Consider the following 18,877-nt stretch of genomic DNA (forward strand, 5'->3'; position numbering starts at 1 on the left):
AGGTGGTAAATAACAAGTGAGAAAATGATGTAAAAATACATTAGTTGTGATTGGAACAAGACAAATGGGGTTTTGGTTAGCTGAAATAAAATGTCTCTGTCATCTCTTTCAAGAACAATAGCTACTAGGGCCTTTCAAATTGTTGAAGAGAATCTGGCAGTAAAGAAAGGTTGATCAGCTGGGCGTGGTGTCACATGCCTGTAATCCAACATGCCTGGGAGGCTGGGGCAGGAGAATCCAAAGTTCAAAGCTAGCCTCCATGAATTACCAAGGTCCTGAGCAACTTGGTGAGACCATCTTAAAATAAAGAGATTTTTAAAAAGGGCTGGGATGTCTCTCAGTGGTTAAGCACCCCTTGGGTTTAAACCCTGGTACAAAAAAAAAAAAAAAAAAAAAGGCAGTTAACTGAAAGTGCTTGAGAGGTTAGAGTGGGGTAGGAATCTAGAAGATGGACTGGTTTTTGATAAAAAGGGGGTAGGGCTCCCACTTCACTGAAATGAGTAAGGCCAGTGAAAAAAACTATTATTTCTTCATCAAGTGGTAGTGATGGGAAGGATAGATAGTAAACTTAACAAATATAAAAAGTAAAAACACTTGTGGGTATGTATAATCTTATTATAGAGTATCTGGGGGTGTCTCTGAAAAGGTGACATTTAGGCTGAGTACTGATGGATAGTTAGTCATTAAAAATAAAGGAATAAACATTCTAGCTAGACATAGTTATGTGTGAGGGCTTTGTGAGGGGGAAATATAAACAGTAGGAAATGGTAAGTGGGGTTAAGAATATCTGAAGAGGTTGGCAGGGGCTTTAAGCAAGTAGAGAGACTTGATTTTAATAAAAGGTGAATACAGAATGATATTCAAAACATTAAGAATTAGCACAGTACAAGAATCAAGTGGAGCAGACAAAGAGACCAATCATAATAATCACCAATCCTGGCTGCATGAAAGCCGTTTTAGACCATCATTTTCCCAAGTCTGTTAAGGATACTAATTCAGTGGGATATACCTAAACATTAACATCAAAGAAGAAAAATACTAGAGCTGGGAGAGCTTGCCTTGTACATGTGAAGCACTGGATTCAATCCTCAGGACCACATAAAAATAAATAAAATGATATTGTGTTTATTTACAACTATGATATACATATGTGTGTGTGTGTGTGTATATATATATATATATATATATATATATATATATATATAATTTTTTTTAAAGAAAAATACTCTCATGGTCCATTAAGCCTGAAAAATTCTCACTTCAACATGTTTTAAAAAACAAACAAGGCTTTTTAATTTTTTTTTTGTGTGTGATGCTGGGATTGAACCCAGGGCCTTGTGGCATGTGAGGCAAGCACTCTATCAACTGAGGTATTGCCCCAGCCCTCAATCTTAAATATACTAATGTGCACTGGATATTTTAAGAGGGACCTATAATTACATAGTTTACTATACTATCCTTACCCCTGATGTCACACTACAATAAACATTTTGAAAAAGGCTAATTTAAGACTGCATGTGCATGATGTTTTGCCATCTCTCATAAACCTCAATCTATTTCCCAATTCCATTTACATTTAACACTACTTCTGGTTCCTTTCTAAAATTTGTAACTGATTAAGTTGTTCAACCTAAATACACTCAGTAACCATTTTTTCCCCCCGGGGGGAGGAAGCTTACAATTCTTACCTCTCAAGCCCTTTAAAATAATTTAACTATAGTAAATTCAGCTGCTGAAAAGTTCCAAAATAGTTACATTTAACTTAATGATGTATTGAATATTAATAATGTTTGTTAAGTGTAGTATTAAAATCCTTTGGATTGAGAATAGATTGAGGAAAAGTATACCATGAAAAAAATATACTTTGATTCTTTTTTTAATACTTAGGCATTACATTCCATATTTAATTTTACCAACATGCTACTCTATAAATTCATATTTTCTTTATATTATAATTTGAATTTTCTGTTCCATGCTAAAAAGCCCACTCTTCCATACTTTCAACATACAATATCTGAAATTAAAAAAAAAAAAAATCACTCAATGTTGGCAAACCCTTTCAGGGGAACAATTACAGAATTGTATAATGGTCAATTTTCTCAAGCTAGTAAGCAAAAGAAAAGCCCCAACACATTGGCATTTTCACTTAACAATGGCTCATCATGATTATCAGAAATAAACTTATTTGCTATTATACTATATCAGGCATTTTTACTAGGTGCCTACCTTTAAAAGCTAGGTCAACTTCTAAGAAAACTGTATGAAAATATTCAATTAACAAAAAGTTAATATTAAAATTACTCAGTTAAATTATTGTTTAGAGAAAAAACATGTATTAACCACCCATGAAAACAACTTTTATTTTAATAAATAACAGTGGGCTTACCAAAGGGTAGGGATTTTAATGTGTCAAGTTTTATGCATATTGATAATAAACCTTAAGGTAGTGAAACCAACTACTCAATATAATCCACTAAGCCTAAAAATTAAGCTATAATACTTTAATAATAAAACTTAAAAAAATATTTCCAAAAGAAAATAGTTCACTCCTTGACCATGCTTATTTATTCAGAGTACCAGCAATTTCAGTTAAGTGCTTCATTTCTCCTGCAAATCTGATGCTGCACAGGGAATATACACATTTTTTTTTGTATCATTACAATATCATCAATATCCCAGGCCAGTATATTTTGAATGCAATTCTTTTATAACAAACACAACATAAAAAAATCAATATAATATTTATGGCAAACAAAAGTAATAGTGAAAGAATGTCTTCTTTTTTTTCCAGTACTGATTTTAGTTGGACTTTAAATGAAGGTCATCAACTGTCCTGAAATAACTTCTACCTCTGGCTGTGAATCCACAGTATAAATATGGTGAATAAAGCTAAAACTGTAAGAGCTAACTATATACTGAATAATCAAAATAATCAATTATAACAACTAATACTGCTCTTGAAGAGTGATCTAATGAAAAAAAGTATCATTAGATATGGTGAGAAAATACAGACATATCTGTACAATCTAACATCTATAAACAGTAAAATCAAAACATTCAACTTCCTTATAGAAAGTGTTTCATCTATGTAACTATAAATGTTAAGATTCTTGCATTTTATAAACACAAGATGGGCTCACTTTGATGATACCAATTTTAAGATTTATAAAAATGTTTAAAAAATTATTTCCACAAAAGTTTATACAGTTTAAAGCTATACACCAAGCTATAAATCTCAGAAAATGGGAGGAAAAACCTTTATAAGATCACATGTATAAAACAAGAAACAAAATGTGATTTTATTTAAGGCAATACTGGGCTACTTCACAAATCACCACCTCAAATATTTACACTGCTCCACACTACTAGTTTCTATCACATTCACAAAGGATTTTTTAAAATACCAATGTTTAAAATCTTCAATGTAGTAAATTTTTAAATTCACATTGCCATCATATGTCATGGACTCATAGTAACTATATCCAATCAAAAGTCATGGAAAAAGGAGGAAAGAAAAAAAAAAAAAACTGTTGCTATAGGAAACCACTAAAGAATCTGCTTTAATTTCACACAAAAACCACCCAAAAATCCCGGATGGCAAACTTACAAAGCAGAGCCAAGTGTTGATACAATGTGCCTACTTTGTGAAACATTGTCTTGAGATCATCTTGTAAATATAATGTTTCATGTAAAAAAAAAAAAAAAATCATGAACTATGGCAAAGTTTCTAGTTTTAGTTCAAAAAGTTCTTAATTTAAAACAATAAAAGAAGTTTTAAAAATTTGATCACTTAGTTAAAAATTAAAATTCCAAATATAAATGTATCATTTAATAGTTTAGACTTACAGACTGCTGGTGGCAGCAAATGATTTACAATAATAAATATATACAAAAAAAGGTATCTACAAATAAAGAGTACTGTTATACATGAGCAGTGACCTGGTGAAACATACCAATCACACAGATAATTCAGTCTGGTTTATGAAAAGGGCAACTGGGAGATAGAAATTTGAGGTTAACTCAAATATTTACAATAACTGAAGTATTGATTCTATTCCTCAAGTCCCATAGGGATAAAAAAAAGTTTTACATGACAAATGTCATGTTTTTTTTTTTTTTTTTTTTTGGCCAGGTTAATTCACATCAACAAAAAATAATAAGTTTCACAATTACAGCATGCTTGATGGCTTCCTATTTAAAATACAACTATAAATGATGTATTTATAGTACATTAGTTATCAGTACTGCCCCCTGCCTGTGGCTTTACCTATACTGATTTCTTTCATTACAGACATATCTGGATCATTTGAATGTACTTCAAGTTTTTTCAGACTGACGGTAGGTTTCATTTCCTGAAGTTGCTTTAAGACAAGCTCAGTGCAATCTTTAAGAGTCTTGTCTAAAACAATTTTTACATTATCACTGCACTGAAGCTGTGATGGATTGGCAAACTGTACAAAGATTTCACTTTCTTTACAAGAGCACACATGATTTCCACTAGTCATAAGTGTCTTATCAGTATTTTTTCTTGAATTTGAATGGGCTCCTCTTTTAGTTCCACTATTTGGATGGTCTTTGTCGGTACTTTTCTTCTGTTTCACTGCAGACTCCTCAAGAAACTTCAAAAATGATACTTCAAATCCCATTGGTTTAAATGAGCTCCAGTCAAAAGAAGCAGGATGCTCCTCAGTGGTTTGAATTGCAACAGCAGTTTCTTCTTCTTTATGCATGTTACTTAACTTAACTGTTAGTTCTGGTTCGGCTTTTTCAACTTTCCTTTTCTTATTTTGTGAGACATTTTTTTCTTTATTAACTCTCTTCAGATTGCTTGCTTTTTGTCTTTCTGACTGGGAGGGGTTATTTTCCTGAAAACTGTTATTTACATTTGAAGAGGTATTAGCCTGGGTCTCCACAGTTGTGCTGTCTTCATTTATTAATTTTGTAATAAACAATTCCGTTAGCTCATCCATTTCATCTTTTTCATTTTTTTCAACTTCCTTCTGTGGAGCAGTAGTTGCTCTTGAGTTTTCATTGGTCTCTGATACACATGTATCAGAATCTTTCACATCATTCATAGCACCTTCTTGCTCAGAATTTTCCTTTATTTCTGAGTTGCCACACTGTTTGAAAACAATGAGAAGATTGCGGTGTTGTGATGTAAATGCCTTAGATAATTTATGACATTTATAATGTCTAATTATATTGCTTTCACTTGTAACAACTGAAGTACATCCCTTTATCATACACGGATACTGGGTTACAAACCTGCTTGTACACTCAGACAAGGCATCATTTCTAGCCTTTATAGAATATACATGCTTTCCACGTTTCAGAGAATAAGGCTTATTTTCTTCAATTTGCACAATCTTTGCATTTTTGTTTTCTAAATTATTTTTTTTCTTTCTTTTGGTCTTAGCCATTTTGATTCCCTCCTTTCCACATCTGCTATGTTTTGTTCCCCGATGTTTAGACTTTACTCTTTCTTGGTTTGCCTTGCTTGATATATTTTCCTGGCCAGGTGTTAATTTTCTTGGGCGAATCAAGTGAGCTTTATGTTTGTCATTATGCTTATTAAAAATGTGTCGGAGGAGATTAGACCGAGTTGCATATATACGGTCACAGCCTTCACAATCACACTTATATATGCCATCTTCTTCGGTTTTACTTGTCCTTGATCCAATTCCATGGTCTGCCTCAAGATGAACAACATAATTCAAATATGTTGTAAATGAAGATTTACACTCTAATTGGTCACATGGGAATTTCCCAACATCCACAGAGGCAGTCATGCTTTCAATCTCCTCAGGGGTCATTTCATGAAGTTTCATGTAGTGTTGTATTAGGCCAGTAATTGCTTGGAAAATTCGAGAACAGTCACTCACCTGACATCGAAATTCTTTCATGGTTTGTTTAGTTTCAGTTTCTTCAATTTCTTTACCAGCTTCATTTTCTTCTTCAACCTCTGCAGAAAATGCAGGAAGATCTGATTTATGTACAGCCTGATAATGAAGAATCAAGTTTTGCTGTATTGTAAAGGCAGCAAAGCATCCCTGGTGAACACATCGATAAGGTCTATAGGGACTATATCGTGTTGGAAATTCAAGGGACTGGGAAACTGGCTTCTTCCGTTTCTTCTCCTCCTTTTCTTTTTTATGCCTCCTAATTTTCCGTCCTTTGGTTTGTATATTTGTGAGAGAACTGATATTATATTGGTCAGAAGTAACTGCAACCAGTTGTGAAGAATTTTCTGTCTTTTCAGGACTTTTTTTTTCTACAAGTTGTTTTTCTGGGATCACTGCTACATTACTGAGAGCATTTTCTGTTGCTGATCCCAATTCTAGGGTAGGCTGACATTCCCTTTTGTTTTCCTCTGTTATACCTGGCTGTTTTTTCACTTGTGTAATTCGTGGGGCTGACAAATTTTCATTCTGAGATTTTCTTCCATAAGGCCTTTTTATTTTTAACTTTACCATTTCTTCTGTTGTAAAATGATGCACCAACTGACAGTGTGCCCGGAGATTAGAATTTCTTGTAAATGTTTTTGTACATGTAGGTACTACACATTTAAATGGAGCAAATTTCAACTGATTCTTCTTAATTTCAAGAATCATCTCTGGAGTATATTGGTGGATTTTACCATAGTGCTTGAACAGTGCATCCTTTGTCATGGCACTGTAGTTACAGCCTTGGTTTTGACACACAAAGGGTTTATTAACTTTGTCACTAAACTGAATGTGTATCATTTCAGAAACTGGCTGAACAACTGTGACAGTTGGAACTGGTTTAACAGGAGCAGGAGTCAGTGTCACTGATGTATTTATTAATATACACTGGGATGAAGTGGATAGGTCATTTTCTAATTTTAATTTTTGTAAGCCTTCTAAAATTTCCTGTATTTGATCCTCTTTATGCAATACTTCAGACTGAGGAATGTTACTTTTGGTTGGTATTACACTTACGAAAGAGGAAAACTGAGAAGAATCGGGTAATTTGTTATTTTGTACAGGATTCACTGAAGGAAGCTGAATGTTATAATTAATTTGAGCATTCTGTGATGTTTCACCAGCACCCTGAGATCCACTTTTTACCTCAAGTATTTGAGAATTCATAGCAGTTTTAATAATTTCAAGAGTCTTTTCAAAGTTCTGTATAACATTGTCTTCAGAAATCTGCAGATCAGAATTCACTGAAGTTGTGCATGAATTCAAAGCCATCATCTGGGAATCACCATTTTCAGTTTTTATTAAAGGGGCTAACACTGAATGGGACTCAATATTGGTTTTAAAGTTCTCTTTTACATCAGTCACAAACAACTGATTGTCAACATTATTTAATTTCTGTGTTAGATTTTCCACCATACTCTGAGGTTCACAATTTGGAATTACATTTGAATGAATATTAGTAGCAGGGATCTCAATACTCTTTGCTATAAGTCCCATTGTTGTTAAGTCACTGGGTACTAAGTTTTGGGAAGCATTAGGTGCAATTAGTGGCGGAGCAACTTTCTTTCTTCTCTTAGAAGCACTATTTCCCTTTTTATTTAAATGACTGGATCTTGTGTTCTGAGGACCACTTATAACTGAAACACGTGAACTGTTATTGGTAAAATTTTGTGATGGACCAGTAGAATTAGTATATGAACTAGAGCACAAACCATTTTCAACAGTCTTCAGTAGCAAGTCATTTGTTGGAAAAACAGGCAAACTGCTACATTCCTCCACGGTGGAAGTTTTGGAATTTGGTGTCTGATTCTGGTTTGTCAGGAGGGTGTTTGAATGGCATACAGTCTGCAACAAGGGTGGTACAGTTGGATTTGGCATCACTGTTGCATTTACTTGTGCTGTATCTGAGATACAACTTGTTGGAACAACCTGAGAAAGTATTTCGGCACCCTCAAAGGTACTGGGAATGCCAGCAGTTTCTAAAGCCTGTTTAATAATTTCACTTCCTTCTTGACTAACACTGGTATTAAAGTTATTCACACCAGATCGAGGAAATGTATTTGGTAAAAATGTTGATGAGCGATTTTCAGCAGCAAGAAGCTGTAGGAATGATGGATCTTTAAAACACACTTCTGGATTGAAGGTAGACTGTTGTGGCTGCTGCAAATTTACTGCATTTGTGGACAGAATCATGCTGGCAAGAAGAGAAGGCTGTCCATTATTTTGTAGAAGTTCTTGAGCAATTTCTGCTCCATCCAGTGGTTTACAATAAGATCGCTTAGATAAATGTCCACCCAGTGACCTTGGATTAGTAAAAGCTCTATAACACCGGCTACAGATAAATTTTCCATCTCTGATAATTGCAGGCCATTTAGCCCTTTTGTTGTGCTTGGGTTTTCTCTCCTTCCCATTTGGGCCACGCCCTCGGTCTTTTTTCACTTTTTCAGGTGCAGACTGCTGGGCACTGGTGTTACTGAAGTCATTTGCAACACTTACTTGTGAAGGGAAAACTGTATTTTCACCATTACCCCCCTTTAGAAAAGAGGAATTAGTGTTTCCTTCAATCTGTGAGGAATAATGATTTGTATTATTTTCCAGTTGGGAAAAAACAGAATTTGTCCCACTATCTGCTGGTGAAGGGAATAGAGACATTGAACTACTTTCTGCAGGTAAAGGAAGGAAAGGATCTGAACCACTGTCAATATTCAAAGGCAAAACTGTTTTGGTTAGATCTTCCATTTGTGCTGGCAAGGTTGAATTTGATAAATTTTCCATTTGAGAACACAGCATACCACTTTGTTCACTTTTATCCTGAGAAGATATATTTGGGTTTATAACACTTTCCATCGAGGGCAACAATGGAGCTGACACACTGGCTAAATGAGCTGGAAAAACTGAAGGTGAGACATGTTGCAACTGGGCTGAACAAGCAGGATTCCCATTGGCTTTGGTCTGTGGTGTAAAAAATGCATTATTAGAGCTCACCTGTGATGGTAAAAAATAAACAAATTTTCCATTATTGGGTGTATTTAAGTTATTAGATTTCTGACCTTTTTTACTTTTTCGCTGCATTTTAAATGCAGCATATTGGTCAGGGTGTGCAGTCTTCATGTGTTTCCCAATACTCTGTGAAGAATTATAGGTTCGTGTACATCCCTCGACCTGGCAGCTGAATTTCTGAACTGGAGGTTTTGGAGGCACTGCTGGAGTTCCTATTGAACTACTTGGGTTAGGCGGTGATGGAACAAATGTGATACTTTCTAATGTCTTAAGAGGTAAGTTATAAAGGTTGGGTGGTGTTTTAACATTACCTTCACATTCAAACTTAGAAGTTGGTAAATTGTTTTGAAATCCTGCCTGATTTTGTACAGAAAAGGTCATCAAATTGTTCACTTGTCTTTCTAAGTTTTGTGGATTAAGGTCACCTATTTTAAGGGTTTCTGAATTTACTAGATTATTCTGAGCAATCTGGCCTTCATTAAAGCAATTCTGTCCTTTTCTCTCTTGGAAACCTGGATGGCACAAATCATTACAAGTATCTTCAACTGGTGTGTTTACATTTGTGACCAGTGGCTCATTGGTGCCTTCCACAGTTGAATTTTCTTGCTTTCCAAAGTTATCCTCCATCCCCTGATTCAGAGATACTTTGATGGACACTGCTACTTCACTGGCTTGAAGAAGAGGAGTAGGAGCAGGGTTTTCTAAACCATTTGGCAATGGTCCATTAGCTTGCCTGAGGTCAGAGGAAGAACTCTGGTCTTGTTTGGTCACAACTGACTCTGCTTTGCTTTTATCCCAAGCATTACTTGTATCTGCTGGTAAGCTGTTTTCAATGTTATTTTCTGAAGGAAGCAAAGATCTTTCTTTCTCAGTATTCTCTTCTGTGTTCTGATTCACTTTGGAAGGCTGAAGAGAATCTCCAGATGAATTAAGCTGGTCTTCAGGAGGCGGTGTTTTTTCAGGAGAAGTACTATGATCATCCAGGTGCTTTTCCAGCTCACTCTGAGAACGATAAACTTTACCACAACCTGTAAACTTACAAGTGTAGGTATTATAATGTTGTGCTTCATGATCATATAGTAAATAAGCTTCAGAAAAAATTCTGCCACATTTAGGAAACATGCACTTTGCTCTAAAGACTTGATGCTCCTTTCGGTGGGTTAAAAGTTCTGCATAACTATTAAAACCAGCCTTACATTTCATCTGAATGCAGATATATGGTTTACTGCCACAGTGCATTTGTAAGTGATCATTGAGATGAGTAACACTTACAAAATGTCTTCTACAGTACTGGCAAATAACTTTTTTGCTTTGCATTTCAAGAAAGCGCTTGGCATCTTCATTGTCCTTATGCCCCTTTACATGAGCAATTAAATTTTTAAAGTACTTGAAGCCCTTTTTACAAAAAGTTACAGGGCAATTAAATTCATTAACAGGTACTGGTTTCTGGATTGGGATTACTTCTGGCTCGTAAGATTTATCTTTGTCATCATTCTCATCATCTGAGCCATCATTGTCATTAAACACTATGAAATCTGTTGAATAGAGACTATTCTTTTTTATTGGCCGCTGTTCCTGTTTAGCCACAGTATTAGTCTTCTGATTCTCATGGGTGGTCGCAATCTTAGGAGGCCTTCCCAATCTTCTTAGTGGTTTCATAGCTGCTAGTCTCTCTTTACTAGATTGTTTAACATGCAATGTGACATGAGGGACAAAAGTTTCTTTAGAATTAAAGTTCTTTGCACAAATAGGGCAACTGTAAATCCCATCTTTGTAATGCTTCTGAGCATGTCGTACTATTCTGTGACCAAGGAATTCTTTGTCACATAGCACACAATACTGCATATAGGCCTGCCAATTCCTAAACCTAGCAGATATAAATCCCCTTTCTCTTAATTGCTTTATCTCCCTCTTCTTCTGTTTTTCATCACCAATATCTTTAAGAAGGCCAGAATTAGCACCAATTACTCCAGAAAGTCCATTCATAGAAGTTTCTTTACTCTCCTCCTGGTACTCTACTACTTTCTCATATACTTCACTGTCATTTAACTCATCAATTGAAGACACAATGGATGCTTCTTCTCCCATTAGTGCAAGACATTGTCGTTTTAAAGTTTTCCAATCCCAGAATTCTGGATCAAAGGGCCACTGAGTTTTCAAAACAAGTAAGAGCTCACAGCGTAGAGAATTTGGTATTGGAAGATTTTCTTCATCATATTTCTGGTCTGGCTGGTTATACAACATTTCCACAGCATAGTACGCATCTACTGTAGGTTCAATAAGAAATTCACTCAGTTGACAAGCACGTTTAACTTCCAGATCATCAGGCAATAAACATGAAATGGTCTTGCAAATGGATATTTTCACTTCAGTATTTTCTGTAGATTCTAAGCGAAGAGCTTTTACACATAATTCTATACAGGTAGCAAGTCCAGCCCCTTCAGTCTGTGAAAAAAACAAACAGGAAATGTTAACTTAATCAATACTAAACAGAGATTTGTTTTTTAATTTAGTTTTTAACAACCAGATGTGCTTTTCTCAAATCTGGCAAGAGCAACATATAAAAAGATGTCCCTTCCAAATTACTGCAGCTTACTCTAGTGTGTGTGTGAAATGAATTGCATTAAAAAAAAAAAAAAAAAACCAAAAAAACAGGAGGAAAAAAAAGTAACTTAAGGGGCTGGGATTGTGGCTCAGGGGTAGAATGTTTGCCTACCATGTGTGAGGCCCTGAGATCTTCAGCACCAATATAAATAAATAAAGGTATTGTGTCCACCTACAACTGAAAAATATATGTATAAAGAAAAAAAGTAATGCAAACTAAGACAAGATCTGGGTATAAAATCATCTAGTCTAGGCAAACTTGCAAGTTATTTAACATCTCTGACTTTTCATAGCTCGTTTATAAAACAAGTCAAAACAGCACTTAAACTTCATAAAATTGCTGCTTCGAGCTTTAAAGGAAATTGTCTGAAATACCAAGTATAATTCAATGTAATCTCTGGCACATACTAAACAATAAATGTTATCTTTATCATAAATCTTACTTCCTAAATTTATACTTGCAATCCTTCTGAAACAAACCCTCTAATCTAATTACAAAATGGAGCATGTCCTCAGATCACCTAACTTGTTAGTAACAAAAGAAAATTTTCACTTCTATCAAAAATAACCATTTGATCACTAATAGGGAATTCTAGTGCTAGCATAAATCTGAATGTCACATCACTTACCTTATGGCTGACCCAGCTTGAGAATTAGAAGTAAGAGGAGACAGAGCCCAATAGTTTTTTCTTTTGAATTAGCATCCTGAACAATTAACAGATACAGTAATGAAGAATGTAAGAGTCATCTGATTGATACAAGGATTAAAGAGATAAAAAAATGGATTTTAAAGACAAAAAGGAAAGGAGGAGAAAAAAAAAAAAAGAGCACCAAACCAATCAACTAACAACAACAACAACAACAAAAACCTTACATACAAAATTCAAGCCAGTCACAGGAAATGGCCACATGTACTGGAAGAGAATATATGAGATATAGGATTCAAAAGGCATGAAGGAAAAGTAAAAGAAAAGTGATAGAGATTGTATTTTCACAGGTTAAGAAAGAAATCAAAGCTCATCTATGGAGCAAAAAAGGCATGAGGTTCAAAGAACAGAATACTGAACTGGCCTTGATTTTAGAAAAACAAAGGACAAAGATAAGAAGAAAACAGACAAGAAGGATAGATATGTAGAGACCTATTTTATAAGTGACAGAAAAGAAAGGTAAAGTGAGAAAGAGGCAGGAACATATGGATATTTCTAGCTTTCACATAAACCTATATAATTATTCTACACAGAAATTCTGAGATAGATCTGAGGTATATAATTTTTATAGTTAAACATTTTTCATCTTTTGTTTCTTGCCTTATGAACTGGTAATAATAGTAGACAATCAGGCCACTCTACTGTTATGATATACAAGAAAGAAGAAAACCTGTGTACTCAGTGAAGCTGCATATGAGAGAGGAGGATACAAAGAAGTCTTGGAGTAATCAAAAGCCAAGCCAACCATTAAGATGATCTGAAGGGATAAGAAACGCATAAAGGTCAGAAGGATTAGTACATATATAAAGGATGAGAATTTCAGTTTTCCAAAGCCGTGATCATTTAGAAAATTTAGGAAATGATGAGAAAAAAATTGAATTTAAGAAAGCATTCAGAGATCAGAGGACTTATGAATGCCTTACAAAAGAAAAACTACTTTTTGTCATATGAACGCTAAACGCTTTTTCTAGAAATAACAAAAACTGATTTAAAAAAACATACAAACCAACTAAAATTATCACAGAGGGGAATCCTAGTGACATTTCTATTCTGGTTTGCTACTGAACTCAAAGGTCGACTTTCAATTCATTAAAGGTAAAGAGCTTTAATAAATTCTCTTTTAAAAAATCTTACCTGAACAAATAATGCCAACAAAAGAGACTATATCAACATTTTTATGCTTCTGAGTTTTTATCTTTGTTTATATATGCCTACTGGAAAAATAAGATTATAGAAAATACTTGAATCACAAACTGGTCATATTATATAGTATGTTTTTTAAATTTTTTTTATTTGTAGATGGACACAATACCTTTATTTTATTTGTTTTTATTTTTATGTGGTGCTGGGATAGAACCCAGTGCGCCTCACTGCATGTTAGGAAAGTACTCTACCACTGAGCCACAACCCTTAGACCAAGTTAGTATGTTTTTAAAGTTGAGTTTGAATTCTTAACAGTTTTCCATAGTATCATGTGATTAGAGTAATTAATCCATAAAAATCATAATACCAGCTTAAACTTATGAGTCAATGGAGCAGAAAGCTAAGTGGTATAAATTCAGAAAAATAGCTTCAACTTCCTTTCTGGCACTAGAACAGCATCAAGCAAGTTTCTGACAAAAGCAAAGTTTGTCTTTGGTACTCTCTTCCATAGCCTTTTTTGTTCATTTCCTCTGGCTACCTAGTATCCTTGACCTAAAGTTACCCAGGGTTTTTATGTTACTTTTAGCTCCCTATAGGACATTCCTTTCAGCCCACCCATAGCATTATGTCTTTTAAAAAATTTTAAAGGCTAACTAGGCATTTCAGAATTAAATTTATATTTAACATGGAATAAAAAGGGGCCTTCACAATCTGACCTTTCTATTCTATTTTAGCAGTTCTCTGCCCCTCCCATAACCCACCTTTATTCCAGCCTATAGATCCCAAATATTCCCTTCTCTCACTTGTCTTGATACCCAGAACATATGCTTTTTCTATGACTGGAACTCCAGTTCCCTCTTGTCTGGACATTACTATTTGAGTATCAAAACACATAAATGGGTTAAATGAACCACTTCTCTATGAGGGACTGTGTTCAACAATGTGATTTCCCAGGGGTCTCAACATTTCACTACACTAGAAGGGCCCATATTACAAATCAATTGTTTATGTCTCTATCAACGGACTATGAAATCTTTAGGGGCAAGGCTGGATCTTTCAAGTCTTTAACTTCAAGGGGTCTAGGAAAGATTAAAATTTGCAATAAGCTACCTGCTCCAATTCTTCTGCAGAACAATTAAAAAGGAAACAATTATTTTTAAATTCGTATTTGAGTGGCTAGCTGACAGTCTTCAGTAATTTCTGAAATTTTGAAGAAAGAGGGTTACCTATTAACTCAAATCACTCCTCTTTACACTTTCTGAATTTCCAGAGTGTCAAATTAACAAAGTAGCATTAAGAACTAGAAACAATGGGTACAAAACATAACACAAGAAAGCAAGAGAACAAGGTGACCAGGAAGTGAATGCTTACTCTCAGAGACAAGTGGCTTTATCGAGTGGCTTTAAGGATTGCAAAGAATCCATGGTTTGATCGATTATCATGCACGCATAAAGGAACATATGCAGATGACTGCTTAGTACAAAGAGTAACTCAGCAAAAGTGTGACATCATGGCCACAATTAACCATGACCTTAAACAAAGAATCTGGAAGATCCCTAGAGTTCCTATCATGTACATTTCTAACCATAGATATAACCTTGAGCGTATGTCAGATGATTATGGAGCCCTAGGTTCTGATTCTTACAAGACAATGTTCCTCTATCTTCCTTCAACAAACTTTCTCTGTTGCCAGTTCAGTAAACATGCCTTAGAATACAGAATATTCACACAGCATGAATTATTTGCTCTATTTTGAGCTGAGTATGGTTAAACATACTCACTTATTGATGCTTTTTGAAAATGATATGTTGTCTCATTTAAAAATTTGTTGCATTTTTAAAAAATAAATCAGGTACTTCATTTTTTTAAAAAAAGAACTAGAAACAAAATTAAAGAACAAAAAAATGTAACTATTATATATATTACTTTTTCTAAAGGCTAGGAACAAGCTTTATATTTTCAACTTCATTTTTAAGTTTCTCTGAATCAAATGTCTTAAAAGAATTAATAAGAAAATGTCCAAAGTGCTAAATGAAAAGGGGGGGATGAAATCACTGAAGTGACAAGATAATAAGTTTGTCTTTTATTAAAGATGATTTATATATTTGAAATTAAGAAGAGATCTAAATTATTCTTACCTCTGAATTAATAACTTTAATCAGGAAGAAAATGTGATATACAGTCTTTGTTAACAAAGAAAGTTGACGACACCTTTCTAGGTACACTTGTATAGATGGTTCTACTCTTTGTTGTAATTTACTCCAAAAGAGAGTGAGTTCCCTTAAAAAAAAAAAAAAAGTTTAAAAGGTAAGTCAGAGTAGTAATGTAATAATCAATGGACTATGTCAGTGTAGTCATTACATTTGAAATTAAAACTGGTTTTGGACTCCAATTATCCAATTACACACGAGAAGTTAAGTGTATGTGCAAGATTAATAGATCTTCATTTTCTAAAGACTAAATAAAATATAATTTTCCCTTTCACTGATCAATATTTTTCAATCCCACAGTAGCACTAATTTTTTACTTGGAAAGCACTTAACCTTTAAACAAGTTATAAATGATAACTTTAAGTCCCAATGAACTTTATGTAATATAAAAGTACAAAAGGGATGTGTGTTATTTTATATATATATATATATGGTATCAGTGGCACAATGACTTTTTTAAAAGCATTTATCTAGAATTCGGGGTGAAATGGCTCAGTGATAGAGTTTGCCTAGCATTTGTAAGGCCCTGGATTCAATCTCACCATCACAAAACAAAAACAACATTTATCTTCTAACAAATTTAAAATCAACCAATAATGCTTCTATTATTAATGAATAAAAGAACCAATGATGATGAAGAACCTGGAATAAACTAATAGGTTCAATGGCAGGAAAATAATGAAATTCTGAAAAATATTAATTTTGAAATTTATTTTAAATGCAACAATTTTATATTTTTCATAGAAAATAACCCAACAGAAGTGACAAATTTGCCTTTTACCTATCTCATGTTGCTTCTGTCCTCCATAGTTAATTTCCACAAAGATCTTCCTTGCTTCAATTTTTTTCACCAACACAGTTCTTTCTTTCCTATGATAATTTCCTCATTACCAATCCTAAAAACTCTATTTTACTACCCACTTGAATGATTTGCTTGCTTTCTGGATTTTCACCTATATATCAAGGATTTCGAAAATTATATAAATGGTAACTTTAAACGACATCTAACTTTTACTATGTAAACTTTAACTACAACTGTGAACTTTGTTTCTCTGGTCTTGTAAGATTAAGTTAGACTTTTCCATTTGGATCTCTTCGGAAAACTTAAATTATGTATAGTTATGTATCCTGTAACGATTTTTAAATGACAGCCACATATGGGACTGTGGTCCCTTAGGATTACATAGTCATGATGTAGTACCACTGTAGCCTTCTGAGTAAAGTAAGTATACTTTATGATATTCACACAATGTTGAAATCGTCTCCAACCATGCATTTCTGAGAATGTATCTTGTTAAGCAATGTGTGACTGTATGTGAAAAGAGTGACTTTCTTCCCAATTCACCATCTTCTTAATTTAATGCATCATTGTGATGGACCCTATTGGCCTCTGCTTTAAACATCCTTGAGATTGATTCCTTGGTATTTCTTTCATCTCATGCCACATCCATAAGGAAGCCTTTATAACAAAACTAAACTGCTCAGTGATAATTTTAGACTTTAATTTCTTTGATTACAATTTTATATTTGTTTGTCATGTGTCATTTGATAAATAGTCTTAAATGTCAGAATGTTACAAACCAATTTTTAATTTGTATTTGTATAATACCAACACAACATTAAAGACAATTATGCTAGATAGACTGTCAGTCTTGGCTGACACCACTGGCCTTAAGTTTTGTAAGTTAACTGAAGTAAACATCTTTTTGACCTGTAACTTCCAAAGGATTATATTAGCAAGTTTTACCCACTTTGGAAATGTACTATACCAGGCAGTGTGTACTGAAGGGAACATGAAAAAGTTAGCAAAGTTGAATGATTTCTCATATATAGAAAATGAACAACTTTTATATAAGTAGTAGCAGCTGGTTAAGTACCTAAAAGTATATAATACACAAAGGAAAAAATAAACACACTGAATCACAGGCTGCTTTACAAAGCTAAAAAAAATTTTTTATGGTGGAATTAGACAAATAAACCTTTCATCATTCAACATTTAAAAATTTGCTGACCAGATGCTTGCTAAGGAATTGTGTGATCCTTAATACTAAAAGCTTTAAAACATCAACTATTTGATAATCAACTTGCACACATGCAATATACAAAACAAGTATTTTGTCTTGACATGACAAAAAAGCTTTAAAAATAATCCTAAGCTATCTGAATGCCCAATACCTATTTCATAGTCTATTTAATAAATTTTTCTTAAAAAAAAAAAATCAACTCACCAAGCACAGTACATATCTCCTTGTTGGAGCTGACGTGATAAAAACGCAGTACATAAAACAAGAGCACTTTTTTCATCACCTTCAGATTCTAAGTTACATATCATTTCTAGTGCATCTTTGCAATCAACTTCTGAAATCTACAGAGAAAGGAAATAGAAATAATGCAATAAAATGGCTTTCTACTAGGGGACACACAGAGACATGTACATATACATTATATATAAAAAAATATGTTCAATTTTGTATTAGGTATCTACAAATAATTTTCATTTACTCATACACTATCGAGTCAAGTCATAACTGGTCATTACTAGGACAAAGACTGGGCTGTACAAAAAATAATCTTTCCTCATAGCTAGTAAAAACTAATGCAGCAATTTTGAGAGAGTATTAAATACAGGAAAATAGCTATTTTAAGAATTAATAAATAATAATTTAATTATAAGAATAATTATAATAAATAAATAAATAATTTATTTATAAATAAATAAATAAATAATTTAATTATAAGAACTTTTTAACCCATGAAACCAGATCCATGATACTGAAAAAGAAATACTGCATTACTTTTTCACTTTTTTCCCCTTTTATTCACTGATTTAAATTAGCATTAGAACCAGTAGAAAGACAAGAGTTATACTGGATATAGTTTAATAAACTTAGTGTCTATTCATGCAAGGGAGGAGGATGTAATACAAATCATTTTATATTTTAAAATAAGGTCACCTCATTTCAGCTATATTTTCTATAAATGTCCAATATTTTGCTTTTCACATAAATTTTCTCCATTTCTAAGTTTGCCAATAGCCAAGCAAACATATATGTATCCTTAGATAAAGGCAACTTGCTTTGTTTAACAATATATTCCCATTTATTAACTTAAAAAAAAAAAACAATACTACCTCATTACTTTGATATATAAAACAAACAGAATGGGCCTATGATCTCTATAGGCATTTGCTATAAGACAAGGAATATGATGAATAGCATACAAATCATAAATCATTGTGTTCCACGGAAAAGATTAATGAAGTTAGTATCGG

The 18,877-nt window shown here is 33.5% G+C and overlaps 1 protein-coding gene across 2 annotated transcripts in view; it reads right to left on the minus strand.

Annotated features, from left to right (window-relative positions):
• Window positions 1-1,933: 1,933 nt before the first annotated feature.
• Znf292 (zinc finger protein 292) overlaps window positions 1,934-18,877 on the minus strand; it is an 80,413-nt gene continuing 63,469 nt past the window's right edge. The window contains exons 7-9 of one of the 2 annotated variants that reach the window (XM_026410773.2): window positions 17,835-17,971; window positions 15,535-15,676; window positions 1,934-11,387 (exon numbers count right to left, since the gene is read on the minus strand). In XM_026410773.2, coding sequence (XP_026266558.2) covers window positions 4,239-11,387; window positions 15,535-15,676; window positions 17,835-17,971 — 7,428 coding nt within the window. In that variant the 3' untranslated portion in view covers window positions 1,934-4,238. Of the gene's footprint in view, window positions 11,388-15,534; window positions 15,677-17,834; window positions 17,972-18,877 lie in introns of those variants that run through there. The other variant, XM_026410782.2, reaches the window with a different exon arrangement.

The sequence above is a fragment of the Urocitellus parryii genome, chromosome 8 (genome assembly GCF_045843805.1).
Source record: "Urocitellus parryii isolate mUroPar1 chromosome 8, mUroPar1.hap1, whole genome shotgun sequence".
NCBI classification, from domain to species: domain Eukaryota; kingdom Metazoa; phylum Chordata; class Mammalia; order Rodentia; family Sciuridae; genus Urocitellus; species Urocitellus parryii.